Source organism: Anoplolepis gracilipes, chromosome 17, assembly GCF_047496725.1.
Source record: "Anoplolepis gracilipes chromosome 17, ASM4749672v1, whole genome shotgun sequence".
Classification (NCBI taxonomy): domain Eukaryota; kingdom Metazoa; phylum Arthropoda; class Insecta; order Hymenoptera; family Formicidae; genus Anoplolepis; species Anoplolepis gracilipes.
The window spans coordinates 6699040-6717893 of NC_132986.1; the positions used below are offsets into that span (position 1 = coordinate 6699040).

The 18854-nt window shown below is 32.0% G+C and overlaps 1 protein-coding gene across 2 annotated transcripts in view; it reads right to left on the reverse strand.

Annotated features, from left to right (window-relative positions):
- The window catches only part of Ret (protein kinase receptor Ret oncogene), a 57785-nt gene that overhangs the window by 21779 nt on the left and 17152 nt on the right, over window positions 1–18854 (reverse strand). The window contains exons 3-8 of one of the 2 annotated variants that reach the window (XM_072909345.1): window positions 4096–4311; window positions 3860–3981; window positions 3393–3528; window positions 1818–2071; window positions 303–483; window positions 79–176 (exon numbers count right to left, since the gene is read on the reverse strand). In XM_072909345.1, the coding sequence (XP_072765446.1) occupies window positions 79–176; window positions 303–483; window positions 1818–2071; window positions 3393–3528; window positions 3860–3981; window positions 4096–4311 (1007 nt within the window). Of the gene's footprint in view, window positions 1–78; window positions 177–302; window positions 484–1817; window positions 2072–3388; window positions 3529–3859; window positions 3982–4095; window positions 4312–18854 lie in introns of both variants that reach the window. The other variant, XM_072909346.1, reaches the window with a different exon arrangement.

An 18854-nucleotide genomic window follows, 5' to 3' on the forward strand; every position in this document is an offset into this window, starting at 1 on the left:
TTGCAAATGAAGCGAATGTATCAAGTAGTTTGCCAATGAGTGTCGACGACGTAGAATCGATACTGACTCCTGACTCACCGAATTCGCCCCGTATCCTTCGAGCAGCGATTCATCCGTAACCTGAAGGATTACGTGATACGGCGATTCCGGTAGCAATGTCTTCCCGACGGAAATCCCTGGAAAATGTAAGATAAATTTGCAATCACAAATGCCGAAGATATACGCGCGGACATCCATCAAAAATGAATTGAAATGCAAAATGGAGGAAACGTCGAACGAGTGCCCAGGAACAATGTACTCACTAGGAACAATGGCGGTGTAAGGTGCTTGATCCGGGTATTTAACATGCTCAATCGGCATAGTCTCGTGACCGATGTTTAACGCGTGGAAGGTATCGCCGATCAGGCGAATGCTGTATTGATTGCTAGTTACGTCATCCGCATCCTTCAGGATCACGTGGTTATCGTCTCTCAATTTATTGCCCTATCACAGAAAAATATTTATTTCTCGTTAAAATACGAAACAAATTATTATAATTGATGTTGGTATTGTCTTTATATATTTTTAATGTCCACGTATCTTATTAATATCTTTATTTCTGTTGTTACAAAGAATGTAGAATTTTAATTTTATTATATAACATTTCATGCGAAAAATACGTGAAAAAATATTTTTTATGTAATTACTTCTTGCAGTATTTAACAGTGTTAGATTCTTTCAATAACAGTTTTAAGTATTTTCACTGCACTTAGAGAAGTAACGGCGGATTTCGATTAACCGATCGGACTTCGTCTATTATAGCCTTCAATTACGTTTGCAGAACTCTTCAGGTGTTTCAACATTCAAACCTAACAAGCGTTTCTTTATAGAAGAGGAAATGAATGAAAAGTAACAGCTAAAAAAGGAATAAAAAAAGATGTTTGGTAAAAAAGACTGAAAAAGTAGTGAAGGAAGAGGGCAGTTTGACGAGCATGGAGAGTGAGGCACCCCCGGGGGTTTAATCAGGATCAGTCCCAGAAGCTATTTCTCTCCTATATCTCATCATTCTCGCATGTCTTTTGTGGCGCCCATAGTACTTTGCGTTTCCTTTTTATTATGCACGTCGTTCACAAAACAACGCGGTAATTACGCGAACAATGAGCGCTTGATTAAATCTCGTTTCCGACGTCGCGACGCCGCAGTTAAAAAACGAGATTCATTCACAAAGAAACACTGAAATTTGCTAAACAGAATGCTGCAAAACGTTGAATAAACTATGCGAAAAAATAAGAATACTGGGAATTATCTGTACAAAATGTAAAAAATAGGACAATCTTTATTTTTATATTAATAATTAAACGAGACAAAATATTTTTTTTTATTAGAGATTTTTTTATTTTAATTATTTTTTGCTGATTTATTTTATTTATAATATTTTAATAAATGACTTATTGTGATGATTTATTTTATTTATATAATATTTTAATAAAAAGATATAAATTTAGATAGCTTATTACTTTTGACTTTTTAATCGTTATTTATTTTTTTGTTACTTATGAAAATTATTAAAAGTTTAACTGAATCATAATTTAATTTTTCTCAAAGAAAAATAAAATAAATATAATCGGACTTGCAAAATTAATCTACAACTAATTGTAAGATATAGATCGGGTAGGATTTCAATAGAGATCAATGGTGCTCTTATGCTTAGGTGACGATAAATCTGCAAGTTCTTTAGTATTAGGAAGTTAATTGGATTCCAAGTTACTTGAAATTGCTGTAGCGAGCATTAATTTACACCGTCGGCTCGATCTTGCTCTTTGATACTGCAAATTTACCTCGATAAAGTCCGGAAGCGTTATAGTGATAGAAGTTTTGCCTTGCGCTGTGGGAGGATTGTCGTCTTGATCCAGGATATTGATAGTAAGAATGTCCGTTTGCACATGCTGCATCCCAGTCTTTTGCTCCCAAACAACGCATTTCACTTGGATCTGAACGCGAGGCCCAGGTCCTCCTGGAGGACCGATAATATCTCGATCCAACGATGCATTCGCAAATAACTTACCATCAACTATGTGAAAATAATCGCTTCCTAAAAGATGAAAGAAAATCTCATTATTTCTGCAGCATGCTTTAAGGTCAATATTAAATGTTAATTTAATGTTAAACATTAATTCAATATCAAATGTAGCAGTTACATTCTTCCGAAATAGACTGTAATATCCGAATGTACATAATTAGCATAATATATGTGTAAATAATTAGCATATATTAACATAATCGAAAGAATCCTGGGAAAGAGAGAGAACAAGGGCGTAAAATTTATCAGATTATCAGATTAATATATAATGGAAAATATTGTCATAGTATACCATAATGCTTTCATAACATAGCTTTTATATATCATTTTATATATGTATTTTAATATTATTATTTTAATATTAATGATATATTTTAATATAAAAAGTTATAATATATAAAGAAATACTTTTATAATATAATATCTAAATATTAATAATTATCTAAATATTACATAATAATAATGTAAAACATCTTTTATTTGTAATGTATAATTTTGTTGTTAATCAAAAGATTAATATTTTAATATTGTATGAGCTAATTTATTTTTGTACAAAAATTTAATAGCAATATTTTTCTCCTTTTTTTCTCTCTTTTATTATGTTATTAAGCACATTCAACTGACGTGGATTAAAGTCGTTGATAAAAGTCTTATTATCCCTATATGATTTATTTGAACCTTATAGATTAAGTTCTTTTTGTAAAAACGCCAGATTTGAAATATGGCGCATGCTACATTTTTTTTGGCTCTATTCAACGGCGGAAAATAATATTTACGCCGTCGTTGAAGAGATATTTGAGACTATGATATATGATTCGTTGCACACAAAAAGGACTGTGGGTTTGCGTTGTTACGTATTATTATGTCACTGATGTCTTCAGCGAATTTTAATGACGCCAGTTTGTGCGGATCTAACAGCAGCTTTAGCTATCACGCGCGGCTGTTGCAGGATTTATTTGTATTTTACGTCGAATGATCCCAATTAATCACCATTTCACTATTTTCTCGGCTTTGTCAGAGAAAAATGCTCGATCCTTGACGAGAGATTTATCTCTTGCAAATAGGAATTCATTCAACGAATATCACTAGAGCGACAATATTTTTTATTTATCGATAACATATCAACACTAATAAAAATGAAGATCTTTGAAGAAGCACAAAGAAAATTGAGCATTTCAATTTTTCATAAGCTTGATTTTTAAAATACACTTCGGAAAATTATTTATAGAAAAATTGATTCTTAAAATTCTGGGTTGTCCTGATAATAAATAAAATATAACTGTAGCATTGAAACTAAATTTGAAAGGGTTAAGATGTCACGGGAGATACTTGCCATTTGACAATTCATATCTGGTGACGCTAAACTCGGGACATACATAGCTGTACGCCTCCGGGCCGAAAGTGCCAATCATTGTGACTGGTTGATTCTCATAAATCTTGTAGTGCGATGTGTTCCAGAAGCACATGTCCTGCAACATTCGAAACCTTGTAGATCGTCGCGCTTCGATGAAATATATTTCGACGCGTTAACCCATCAATACTCATCGATTATTTTAATGTTTCATGTAACATGAATAAATCAAACCAATCGAGAAAATTTCTACGACTATTTATAACATTTTTATATTCATTCGATTATCGTGAAATATAATAGATTATTATGTAATGTTTTCATTATGTAAATCAGCTTTAATTATTTGCACACGATATGAATTTTAAATAATAATATGATGGTTAATGGATTAAATGGATCGCACGCGTGATATTCAGAGGAAAATAAAAATTATGACGATAATTTACCTGCAGATATTCCGTACAATTGATAGTTTCCCCTATTACTGGTATTGGTTGCACTTTCATCTCGAGCACCGCTTTTCTAGAACCTTTCTCGCTCGCTCCGATGATAACGGTACCAAGGGTTCCTTATTAATTAAAAAGATACTATTTCAGTTAAGCTCAAATATATATATATGCAATATCACATTTAAATAAAATTTCTGTAGATAATGAAAAGAGAAAGGCAGAAATACATTTACCATTTTGCGGGAGATTCCGCATCACAATCGTACTCGTATTACTCTGGTAGATTGCAAACGTCTCTTGCAAGATCTGATACTTTACATCTTTCGGTACAATAGAGTCGTTCCGAAGGATCCTAAGGCTGATTAATTTGATCTCTGGTAAAACTCTCGTTCCGTGTCGAGCCAAATACGGAAACCTTAGAGTGAGATTCGATTGTGGGAAATAGAGTTCTGAAATACAAAAAGAAGAATACGTTTATCCGTTTCTCTTATCGTTGGTCTCTTCTTCTGCAATTTTTCTGGACAGGATTTTCGGATTGCACCTTAGGCTGACAATCGGATATCGTTTCCCGAGAGTTGTCGCGCTCAAGAACAATGGCTCTATGCTCATACATTCTCGGCGAAACGAATTCAATGGCTCGCCGGAAACATGGGAGGGTATGGTTGAATTTCGGGAAACTGCGAGTAGTGGTAGTAATGGCACGTACATATATATATATAGTGATATAATAATTCTTTTTTGTCGATTTTGCTGACAATTTTAAGAGCACGTGTCGCAGTATTTGGTACAAGGAAATGTCACGTACAAAACTCGCAGCTGTTTACCGTTAAAAGTTAACAGATTTAAAGTTAAATTTCGCAAGCATACCGAGATAGTAGGACATTTTCTATTGAAAAATTAAAAATAAAAATAATGATTTGTATTAAAATATTTCCTGCATGTGTGTGACTATTAGTTTTATTAAATATTTTTTTCTGACTTTGTCTTTCTAAAAATGACATCTACAATTTTTTTGTTACACGCACAAAATATGACACAAGACAGATATTTCTACTTTTACTAAATAACTATATTATTATATCATATTATGTCATATTTATATAAATAACTATATCACTATATCATTATATTTGCGAATTTCTTGCGTGCGCGGTCAAGTTCGCTTAATATTGTATAGCAAAAGTACAAGAAACATTAGAACAAAATCTGTGGCCAAATGGAAATTCAATAGTGATGCGAAACCTTGCTTAATGTTTAAATAAACGAAAGCCACCGGAAAGTCTACCGGAATCTAATTTCAATTTTGTTGTTTTATATGTGCAGAGAGATAAATTATATCGCAGAAAAGTCTATCTCTCTGATGCATATTTCATAACTGCAAGAAAAATTGCATTTTTGCCGAAAGGCGAATATTCAAACAACAGTTTTTCGCGTTTCCTCTTCTCTTTTCTTCTCAACTGAAATATTACGAAACCAATTTCCTGGAAGAAAAAAGGCCGATCGCATATCTTCATTCATTCGTGATACCGCAAGGATTCTTTCTGCAAGCTTTTCTAGCATAAGGACTCTAGTATGCGCATGCAAGTCCTGCGTTTTCGAAAGGCTAGAACGTGTTCAGCCGCAAAAATGTGTTCCGCTGAATAAAATATGTCGCGAGACACGATCTAAAGGCCGTCTGGCGCAAGGCATACGATGTATATACGTCGAAGCTGATCGTCTGACGGCTTCCACGTTTGAGCCTACTTCGCTTACGCGCTCTCGGGATCGCCATGTCCGACTAAATTATCCGAATAAATTATGTCATGGGACTCTTTCTCTCATGCTCTTTCTATCATATGTTATAAATTATATACAGCAATACATAGTCGCGAGACAAGAAAATTTCTTTTCACGCACAATTTCGAAATGCAAGATCCGAGATATAGGAAAATACAATGGAAACTATTTGTTTCGAAAGTGATCTAAAAGTCCAATATATATAAATTTATTCATCAGCACAATAAGCCAAGAAGGGACTTGGATTACAAAAAGTCTAAATCACACGCTCTTCCATACCTTTCCTCGATCGTATCATTACATCATGCCTACTCTATCTTTCACAACAGTAACAACAATAAATATATACATATAAATACCTTATATATACCTTATCTAATTTTAATTCCTAATTCTACCCTCATCTACACTCACAGTCTCGCAAAACTCTTATTCTTTCTAGTTTCTTTTTCCTTCCAAAACTTTTTTCACAATACACCTTCTTCACATCTAATTCATCATTTAAAATTCTTGTTATTCTTTCTTCGGCGTCTACTTCACCTATATCACTAAACCATTCCTTCGTCACCATACATTCCAATACAAAATGTTTAATCTTATCCCATCCTCTGTTACAAAATTTACACTTTTTACACTCATCACCTAACCAATACTTATTATACTCTTCTCGATTACCGCATCTTAACTTTACCAAGGCTCTTAGCTCATCCCCAAACATATACCTATCTAGCATTTCCTTCCTTATAAATTTGGCCTTTGTGTTTTCCATACCTAAATCTAAAAGTCCAATATAAAGCGTTTGAATTTCAGAAAAATATAGATATAAAAATTCATGTGGTTTATTCTAGTAAAAAATTGAAACCGAATCTATAGCATTTAGAGGATAAATATAAGAGTGTAAAAGAAATAACTATAACAAAAAAATATATTTTTACTTTGTAAAATTACAAATGTTTATTTATATGTATATCATACGAAACAAGTGTTAGGTTGTATTGTGGAAAAACAGATGTATAATTTCATAATAACAAAAATAATCATAAAAGAGAGCATTTAATTTGTGTTCATACGAGAAACTACAGAAATTGTTCTATTTTTAGTTTTATTTCTTATGGTTGTGCACAGTCTTTTTCTCATTCAATGAACGTTTCCAATTTCGAGCGAGATGGACATTCGTCGATAGGCCATATACTCGATGATAGTGTCTGTATCGATTTGATCGTGTTAGGAGTGGTCTGAGATATTCTGTCGTCCTCGCGGAATAATGATATTACTCTCCTAAGTGCAACTGTCGAACTAAACTCAAGGGATTTAAGAAATAAAATAGCTTTTACATTTTTTACAGCGACTTTATATTAACAAGTTTCTATAATAAAACAATAATGTAAAAAATTCATAAAATATGTTGCATAATAGAACAAATATAATTTTTTATCTAATTAATATTTTATGTTTTTAATTTAAAAGTTTGCAAAAGTTTATCGTTAATTTTTAAAGTTTATAATTAATTTTTTTGATTATTAAACGTATATATATATATATATAAATTATCTTTTTTTATATGTAAATATGTTATTTTCCATTGCATGATTATATATAATCATGTATGAATCTATCTTTAAAAAATTATATGAAAAAAATAAAAATTGTGACTTTTTTCAATACACTCATAAGTTTTATCATATTTTTTAATTACATATCCTAATATAATATAATATTGAACACACTTAATTTTTCTTCTCACAAGTTAAGATTAATTAAAGAAAGACTAAAAAATCCGAAATTGTCGCAATCCAAAATTAAGTAGTGACCAATTTCGACTTTCGGTTTAATTCCCGCAAAGTGCTCGCTGCGGGGTGACGTTAAATGCTGAAACAACGATCCAATTCTTCGATGGAAGACGGCATTTAATTTCAGTATTTACAGGAAGATTCAATGTCGAGAAAGGAAGGGTGTTGCTGAGGTTTTCTCCCCCCAAACCTTCGCGTGCGGCCAACGTAGTTGGCGGAGGAACAAACTTCTCACTCGGTGTCAAGGTGAGCGTGCAATCAATATATGCCGAGCGGCTGTTAATTTTAATCTGCAGATCGCGTGTGCGGCCTGATACAGACGAAACGATTACGAGCACTTTTACAATCCACCCTTCCTCCCACGCAAGTTCCTTGACATATACTGCCTTCAAAAAACAGCTTTCCAATGCATGCCGACAGTATACGGTACATTAGAACAACTTAATTTTAATGACAGATTTTTTACATTTTAAGAAAGAATTTCTTTTTAATTAGAATATTGAGATACCAATAACTTTCAAACTAAAAGAAGGAATTTCTCGTAAAATAACCCATTTTGCAAGGTAACTTAAATAATAAAATCTCATACTTTTCAATTCAAGTAAATATTTTTTTTAAGTTTCAGATTTTTTTAAATTCTATACTCTTAGTTTTCTCTCTTTAGAATATTTTGTAGCTATAATATTCTTCAGCATATATAGATTTCTTTTAAAATTTTTAGATATACATTGCAGTTTTATTTTTAAAATATTTAATATCGAATGTCAAAAAACAAACAAGATAATCATGTTTGAAAACTACTTGTTAAACAGTAGTCGATTTCTTATGCTTAGTGATCATGCTTAACATGTTTTCACATGTAAATTTTTCGTGTAAACCACGTGTTTAGATTACCATAAGTTTAAATGTTTAGTTTAGATTACCATAAGATCATTTGAATGTTTTCTTCTCTTTCGACTATATCGTTCATAAGATATATTCAGCATTGATCTTAATTTAAATAATAATTTCCTGTCCCCTATATTGGAATGAGAACAATTAATTCTATGACTCGAGAATAAAAGAACAAATGTTCTATATTCCCACACAGGACATTCGTTATGCTCTCGAGCTGCAGAATGAAATTGGCTGTTCTCCATTCAAGATATAAATAAAAATTCGAATAAAATCTATAATACAAGTAATTTTATGTGTAACAATAAATTAAATTTTTAAATTCGCGCTAATTAAAAACATTATTTTTAAATTGTTGCAAATATTGTTAAATATATCTGTCACAATTAGTCAAACCACAATCAATTTTTAAAGTCTAAAATAACATATATCATAATATAAAAATAATAAAATTTCAAGAAAGAATTCTTAAAAAAGTATTGTAAATTAAAGTTCTTCAAATTTTAAGTTTAATTTCAAGAAATATTCATGTATCTTTGATACTGTATTGCAGTACTTTATCGCTCAATAAATCCCGCTGTACCGTGAAACACGTTCTAACGTTGCACATGCATTTAAATATTACCTGCACACCCGGTGCAGGTACGGTATCCGAAGTGCGATCAACTGCAGGGAAGTTCTTCTTGTATTAAAAGGGGACGAAGTAGCATTTGCATATTCAGAAACAGATAACACTACTACGGCATACGTCTTGTAGACGTCTCCTCTCCTTTGTGTCTTTGCGTATAATTATACTCACGGCACCGAATGTCAGGTTGCTTCATTGAAATATTTGGGCAATATTTATATAGATAATTTCGAGGATATACATATATCGTAATAAAAGAATAATTTTTTAATAAATAAAATTACAACATTTTTAAAACATTATTACCTGTGCATATATAAAGATATAAATTAATAAAATAAAAGATAATAATATACAAGTTATTTTATAAAATATAATAATAATATAATAATAAAGAAGGCATCAAATTTTTCATTTCATTAAAATAAAAAAAACATCAGACTTATTATATTGGTAATATTGATTTTGCTTGTTGCCATTTACAAGACGGTTAAAAATGCGGGTTTTACATATACATAGTTTGAATAAAGCGGTTCTTACCGAGAATACTGCTGGAATTCCGTGTACGATCATTTACGCGATGGATGGATTCGATTTGCGCTTATGCGAATCGTAAATCAACTTCGAATCTCGAGGAATCAGTTGTACGAAATAAGCTGCTTTGATAAATGGATATTAATAACTAGACGTTATCACGTAAGTATAATGTCGCGTTTAGCCTTAATTGCATTGAGCATTTCGTAACAGGTTTCTGTAATTGTGAAACTGAATTTAATGAACTTTGGATGCCACATTTCTCCCTGTCCAATCGATCGATTTCTGGTAATATTAGGCGAGGTAAAGGCGATAATTTACATTTCAATGCGGTCGTTAAGATCTATTCACAGGTGCTTAAAAAAGGGACTTTTATTACACAAATATCATTTTATTTTAACGTCTTTCACCAAATAACATTGTATAATTACCTACAATTTCTCTGTAAATTTTACAAATCTTTTTGTCATCGTGCTTTTTATTTGTTTTTCTTTAAAAATCAATTTAATTTAATAATAATTTTATCTATATTATTACTTGTAATAATATTCGAGAATGTTTAAATTTAGTTAGTTTACATTTTTAATGGCCCCATGCTTTTTAGATAAAGCAAATATAGTTTCGAGGGGTTGTAAAAATAGCATTAACGACGGCGTAATTTTCCGAGGTAGCAATGAAAATAAAAGGTCCCTCGTGTCTAGTAGGTGAAGTAGGTGCGCGGTATTTCTGCCGTCTGTCTAACGACCTTCTGTAACCCCCGCTTTATTAGTGCGGCGTTGGAACGTTAATCTTGGGGATTCTCCACGAAAATGCCTAGAATTGTTTATTCCGCATTTTCGAGCCTGCCCTGACACAAACGATGCCACAACTCGTTTATTAACTCATTTTATCCGACATGTCCATGGCGCCGTCTGTCTCTCGCCTCACGCTCGTCCCCGTTCCGGAAAACCGAGATCCACCTGACTTTCATCGGGGATTAGAAATGAATTACGTATATCGCGTTACGCAAGCTGTCCTGTTGGAATGGTCGCAATTTCATTCTATCATATAGATAGTAGAGCAAGAAGCTTAAGTAAGAGAGACGGCGAGATATCTATAATATATAGCCTTTGAGTTGAAGCAATTGAAAATTTCAAGAAAAATGTAATATTTTAAAGATAAAAAATACATAGTTCAATATGATTTATATTTATTATTAGCCCTTTTTCAAATATTAACGAATTTTTTAAATATGTATACATACCTTTCTGTTTAATATATTTTTTATACATACAGCAATGAGATATAATATATCGTATCCAGTTTTTCGCTTCGTTATTATATCGAAGTTCGAGAGCAAATATATTGTCAAACTTTTGCGATATTAAAGTTATATTATGAAACTTTGCTCGTTAATAATGTCCGATGATACCTGTACCTTAAAATACTGGCTTTAAATGTCTACGATGATATGTGATAAGAAAAACTGATCATAGCCGTAGAAGAGTTTCTACTCTTACAAGAGTTTTCGTTCCGAAAAGAAGAGTGGTGCTCATACTCTTAAGTGCTAGGCTGTCGATATGACTCACGAGACGGGAGTGTTTAAGGCTTTCGACACCGAGCGTCGAAAGCAACGGATGAGCTCGGCTTATGCTGCTTATAGGATTTTCTTCACTACGACATTTTATCGTTACAGCATCGAAAAGACGTATGTTGAACGTCAATTTGTTCATACGATTTTATACTGACTTTTGATAGACTCATAAAACGTATGTTATGCATTGACGTTTATAGCGCAAACGTTCATTCTTATTGATTTGGCAAAACATTTTTCGCTTCTTTTGACAGTTTGATGCAGTTATTTAAAAAAAAAAAAAAACCATCATATAAATTTATATTATTAAATCTAAAGTTTGTGCGTCATAACTTTATAATATATAATTTATATTTTACATTTTTTTATAAATTAAAAAAATTTTGGAAGTTCAAAATAAGTTAAATTAAAAAAAGAATTACTAATTGAAAAAAATATGAAACTTAGAAAAAAAACCTTTCCTTTAGTTGTCCTAATATATAGAATTTCTAAAGAACAATTGGGCTTGAGCTCTTTTAATATATACACTTATTATGAAATTAGAATATAATATGTGTGTGTATGAATATATAATTTATATTTAATATTAATATATTATTTTACGAGAAATTTTATTCAATAGATAATGCTTCTAAAATATAAATATCTTTTAATAATAAATCTTTTTCTCTCGTATGGAACACAGCGGGTTACCTTCTCTTGTACCTCATTCAAGCACCTCGTTCTATTGTGTATATCCCATGAGAGACATCTTAACGTTGGCGCACTTCATCTTCTTTACTGTCTTACTGCTCTTATCAGGTTTCACCTAGTGTCGCTATAAAGATGCCACAATAAATACCACAACAATGAAGCAAGAGCACCTATAAAGATGCATTATCATCGTCTTAATTTTAATAGACGAGACAAATATTTAAAGACGATATGTTGTAGACTTCACAAGTAAAGGGATTCTTGCTAATTTTGCTCCAAGGAAAGAAATTAAATTTGCATTTTTTACAATTAAATATACATCATATTATTCATCAATATTACAATAAAAATAATTTATTTTATTAATTATAATTAATAATAACAATATTATAAAGAATAAATCTCATTACATGAGCAAATATTTGATTTAAATTAAAAACAAATATTTTTCAGATACTCAGACAAATTGACAGTAAATTATTCAAGAAATATTAATTTTACAATTAATCATAATATGAACAAAGAGAATTAACAGCGTTAAGGCATTAATGTTATAATCAAATTTACACTAGAACTGACAAGTCAAGTATTAAGTTTCTGTACGCGAATTGCAGCGGCACGTTATCAGTTAATCTCTGGCTAATGACTAGTACAAGCCGACTTGGCGAAGTTCGATTGCTGTAAGTAATTACGGCATGTCAAAGTTGGATATCGAATCGATATAGCCTACTTAAACCTTGCGTATAATGTACGAGAAATATAGAGAATTGGGCGCGAGAATCTGTCCCAGTCGATCGATGTAACGCGTATTTCATGCGGGCGATACGTATACATATACGCGGGATCGTTACATGTGGAAACCCTGTATTTGCACATCGAATTACAATTCCCGAAAACAGAGACCGTGAACACGATATGAGCAGCCATACAACATACAACGTGCCGAGTGGCCCTCGTTTTTCGATCTCGAGAGACCCTTTCCATCTCTTGTATCCCAAATAACGTATCGCCTCTTGAATCCTCATATTGTCGCAGTCGATTGGCATTCTGATACACTACAGTTTCTGGTATCTTACAGGATTACTAAGAAAATACATTCTTTTTTTTCTTATCAATAATATCTTGAATTCTGTAAAATTAATCTTTGCAACTATAAATAAGAAATACAATATATTTTTCTTTTATTTATAAAATTTTTCTTTGCTATATTTTTTTTAATTTATAAAAAAGGTATACAAACTTTATGTACATTAAAGCATAAAAGAGAGATAGAGAGAGAAGAGAGAGAGAGAGAGAGAGAGAGAGAGAGACAGAGTTTCATATATTACAAATTTTGTATATTATATCAAAAAATTGTATATTAAGTATTTTTAGTTTATATTATAAAATGAGAAAAATATGTTATTACAGAAATGATATACATAGACAATATCTTGATACATATTTAATATGATCTGTTAAAGTAAACATATCGATACGATACGACATTAATGTACGCACGTGTGTCAACAAATTTCGAAGAAAAAAATGGACTACTATTATTGTGACACTTGATAAGGAGATGTCCTGACGTAATGCACGTGACTAGTGGGTACACTATGAATATGAATACTATAGATTTCCAAGCGAAGACACCTGTGTGTATGCGACGTCAATAAATAATGAGAGCTGTCGCTGTTATCCCGTATTTCCCTCATTTTCTCGCTTTATCCCGATGGTCGACCTCTCCGTCCCGAACTCGGAAATAGCCTAACTATATTTAGAGCACTTCAACACGGTTGTACGGAAAACTCCACGCTTGTGGAGCATCCGCACCTTTTAGGAAACAAACTTACGACCTCGTTAGCATCAACGCGTTAATACCCGGCATGGCATGTTAACGCGTTCGTAACATATGTGGTAAAAAATAAAGCCGTAACTCTCGCGATTATTATATTATGGCCGATATTTCTCCATTTGCTCGAGAACGTGAATTTTTTATCGACGAAAAGAGTGTTGAAATGATGTAATTTATAATCTACAAATATGAACATTTCAAATTTCTGGAAACTCTTTTGTATACTATTATGAATAAAAACAGAGGGATTCCTTAAAATCTGAAATCGACCATTCTATGATTCTAACTAATAATTTTATTTATTATATGTCTATGACACGTGTATGTACATTTATTGCAAAAATAATAATTTTGATTCGTTGAAAAATTATATATGAACAATCTATAAATGCACGGCGCATTTCTCCGTTTAATTACATACATCTCAAATCAATAATCGATAGTTTCTAATAAAACTTTGCGGGAATTGCTTTGAAATTTCGATAATTAAACTTCAATTATCATAATTAATATTAACTGTCTACATAACATTAAATTACATACTATATAAAATCACACACTGCATATATTCTTTATTGTAACAAAATTGAGAAATGATTGCAGAAGTATATTTCATATTCTATTTTAAATATTTTCTCTATTTCAAAGTTAATAAATCTTTTTTACGTTTGCAATATATAAAATATTATCATTTGATTTAAAAAATTATCATAAAAATATATTCTAAATCATGTCTTTTCATTAATTTTCCATTGATTGGCCCCATCTCAATTACTGATATAATACAACATTCTCCTGAGTACAATCAGGTCTTGGAAGATATTATTAATTAATTCACCTTGTTTGGGTAATCGAGCTTCCCATACACAATGAATATTACGAGCGGTATCGTAATACCGAGCTTAAGTAATTCGCTTACGTACGTGATATGCATTAAGTTTTACGGTACACGGGAAATCATGGTATATAATAGTGCGACAACGCGCTGCATTTCGCACTAACAAACTTCTCTAAGAGAACCAAATTTCCGTATATTATATACCGCGGAATATAATAAAATCATTACACAAAAATAACACAAGAACTTTGAGAAGTACTCTCCTAGCAAAACAAGAACATATGATGATTATACAATTTCTTCTTTTTCTCTCAATGTGTAGCGTAATTTCGTACTCGCACCAAGTTGGATACTTAAAAAAGAAAAATTTTTCCCTTTTCATTCCTCCCATGTAATCTCGTCCATCATGTGCTCTTTGCAGAGTCTCCATTTTCTCGCGACATTTATTTTGAGCTGACGAGATAAAATCGTATGGCATACAATTTTAGCTAGATTAAAAAATATACATATTTTGTGATATATTGTTGTCCATTATATTTTTTTTATACTGTTGGCAATGAGAAAAATAAAATGAATGTTTACGCTAAAAATATTTACAATATCATAAACTGAAAGAGAGAATCGATGAAGTAAAACAAAATAATTTATATATTAGATCAATAATAAGTAATTATTATCGAGATAATAAGTAGTTTTAACTTGTTGATTCAATTCTATTTAACGCAAAGATAATTGCTTCACATTTAATGCTACTTTAGGTGAAAATACACGCAAAATTAAAATAAAAATTTGAAAGAAAAAAATTGAATTATTTAAGCCAGCAGGATTCCCGACGTCCAGATATCTAGATCATCCCATTTTCTAATAAAGATTATTATCCCAGCTTTAGGAACTTCTGATTAAACTTGTATGCCAACCAAATCTCGGGTCTTCGTTAAATACGCAAACCGACGCGGATGTAATTTCTGCACGCCCGGTAGTGGAACTAATTTGTGCGGCGTTCCTTTTCCGTGCAGAGTCAAATAAATTAGCCGAATAAATTATGAACAACGGCAATTGTTCTTACGGGGAATATCGTTAATTCAAATCGAATCGATTGCGGTGCATCGCGTTAATTTTTGTAACGAGAATTCACGAGCAATACGTAAGTAGGTTTGGGCAATCATCGATTTTTTTTCTTGCCTATCCCTCTATCTACTGTCGGATATAATTGCTTTTAACTTGACTTTTATGTTCCATTCTTGGTCTCGCACCCAAGGCACAAAGTTTACCCAGACCGAAGGCACACCGACGTGCTTTTACCGGCAATAAGGTGCCGAGGACTTAATCAAAGTCTTGGTAAACATGGCCCGGTTTTCATATCGCCATCGCTTCACGACTAGCACGCGACTGCTTCCTTAATTTTGCCACCTCCCAACGAGCATTAGACGACAGTTAATTAATGTTTATATTGATTATATTAATTTTTGAAATACATGCAAAGTTTGGATAAATACTTTTGTATAGATACCCTTGCTAATAAATAAGTCTTTCACATTTGATCATATTTTTGCATAATTAATTTTGCTTGAAATTATTTATTATTATCTTATTTTAACTGATTTTTGATATTGATATATATTTTATATATATATATATATATATATATATATATTTATATATATGTATATATATTTTTTTATAAATCTTATGTTTTAATTTTTATTTTTATTGTAATTTTATTATATGTAATTTTTCATGTGCATACAAGTTAAATATATAATAAAACAAACTTGAATAAGATATACTTATTTTTTCCTAGGAAAAAAATGTTAACTTTTATATAAAATTTATTTCAATTGAATTTTAAACCTCTTTCACGGAGACAGATTTCCGTAATTATAATTGACTTTCTGTCAGTTACTTTTATATTTATGCGATGATGCAAAAGTATTTCAGTTAAAATTACATGGTATAGCAATGAATAATATATTGGCCAATTAAAATATTGCAAAAATTTTTACTGAGTCGGTTTTCTGTAAAAAATTATAAATGTCAATTTAAAAAGATATATATGACAAACATCTGCTCAGTAGAAGTTTTAATGGACATAATATGTTTCAATATATTCATAAATTCAATAAAAATACATACGAGTATAAACATCTGCTTAATAAGAGTTTAATAGATATAATATGTTTTAATACATCTGTAATTTCTATATATGTATCTAGAATTGCTTATGAATTGGAAAACAAATAATTAGAGGAATAAAATGAATTAATATAATAAACTGCCAAAGTAAAAAATAACAAACTGCAAATATATTGTCGCATATTACATATGACGTATGATTAATGTACATGTTGCGATATAGAAATATTTTATTCGTACGTAGAAAAATACGAGCAGAGAATATTGAGGCATAAAGAATATAGTCATATATGTATATACTTGCATCGTATATGATAAAATGCAACGTCACATTTTGACATTCGAAACTCTGAAACGATCATCACAGAGCATGTTATTATAGCGCAACGTTTTCTGTGTGCGGCTTTTCTAGGAAATTGGAGATCACAGGATGCGCCTGGCCACGTGCGCGTCATTCAATCTCAACGATTGTGTTGAAATTGTGAAACTGGTTGCTCCTGAGTAAAAGAATAATACTTTTCTCATTTTCTCGCCAAAACCCGTCTCATTGAAAATAGTTAAGACTCTAGTATTATATAATACATATATCTACGTTATTTTAATTTAGTATTATCATTTATTCGTGTGTATTTTCCGTGTCACTCACAAATGTCGAGATATTATTAATTTCAATTCAAATAACTAATATTCTCATTAATTTATCAAGACGTTATTTTTTATTAATTTATGATTTATTATTAATATATATTTAAAAAAATATATATATCATATATATATATATATTCATAAATATATACACGAATTTATATATAAATACGTATAATATATATAAAAGAATGTTTTCGAATGTTGCGTGCAAATGAGAAGTTAATAAATATATTACGTGACCAAATTTTGCATCGTTATATTTTCTACGATTGCGTTCAACTTGATACTGCAAATGCTACAAGTGTGATCGATTAAGACAAAGAATTTTTTTGCTCCTTTTATCTTTATCTTATTCCTTTTAAGCAATCAAACGCTTCCGTATAGCGCCAAATTAAACAGAGGCAGTGTCGCGCAGTAATATTTCGCACCGTAATTTCTTGAAAGAAAGTATCTCGAGTAGCTTATAAATATAATTAACTTATAATTTCGCTGTAATTAATCCTCTTTTAGTACAATAATAAAGCATAATGCCGCTAAGAAATCTTTAAGCGTTAGTGAAAATGTATTTAAGCGTGGAAAGTTTACCGCCGCGTAGGGTAGCGTGAAATTAGGCGCACTGCGTGACGTCAGGATTTCTTCATCGTCGCGTCGGTCAGTTCGCGTCCAGTGTCCGCGAAGCCAAGTCGAGTCGTGATTGCCCTGCCAATATTTTCGTCGCTTTCGGATGAATAACGCGTACGAGTGCACTTCGGGAGGAATCGAGTCGAATTTAGAGATGAGTCGTCGTCTCCAGACATATTTATCCGCACGCATCGGTCGTGATCAGTGGCGCTTCGCGATCTTCGAGATCGATTGATTCGACACCATCGTCGTTTTGTCACCATGTTTTGACGCTGCGACTTTCGTGCGTATTTCCGAGCTATTTACTCGCTCGACGAGCTTCGCGAACATTCTCCAGTATTTCTAGTATTATTTTTAACAGTATCCGAGTGTCGAAAGGTTACTTGTGAGCGTCGAGAAAGTGTCGGATGATCGCGGGATTCATCGAAAATCAGCGTGGGGGGGGGGGGAGGGGAGGTGCTTGAGATGCCGCGTAACGGCCGGTGTGCAAGCGTCGCTCCGCCATGACACTTGAAATTCCGATGCTAGAGAAAAATGTGACGCGTTTAACGAGCCGGGAAATGCCACAATAAATCTGCGGGCGTACTAATAAATCCATTTGACCGCGATAATTATTAGTTTTTTAATATTCGTGAACGTGGTATCTTTGGCGGGCAATCGCGTCCTCGGACAAATTGTCGTGTCGGTCGGAAGAGTGTATTTTCTGGATGCGTATTTCGTATTATTCGCGAATGTGACCCCGTGTGACGTGTGACCGAGTGTGACGGAGTGTGATCGGAAGTGCCAGATGATTTTTCTATTTCTTCGTATCGTCTGTTTGTTCGGAGTGCATCATGTCGTATCGAAATGCAATAAATAAATATTGCAAGGATAAAATAACGGACAAAGTAGAGCAGCAGTCGGATCTAGATTAAAGCAGATGTTATAGGAAACGAACGCAGTGGCAACATTACAGTGGCGGTGCATCGAGTACGTACTGTGTGAGTTTCTTTATTACAATACGTTACAAATTATTTGGAAAATAATG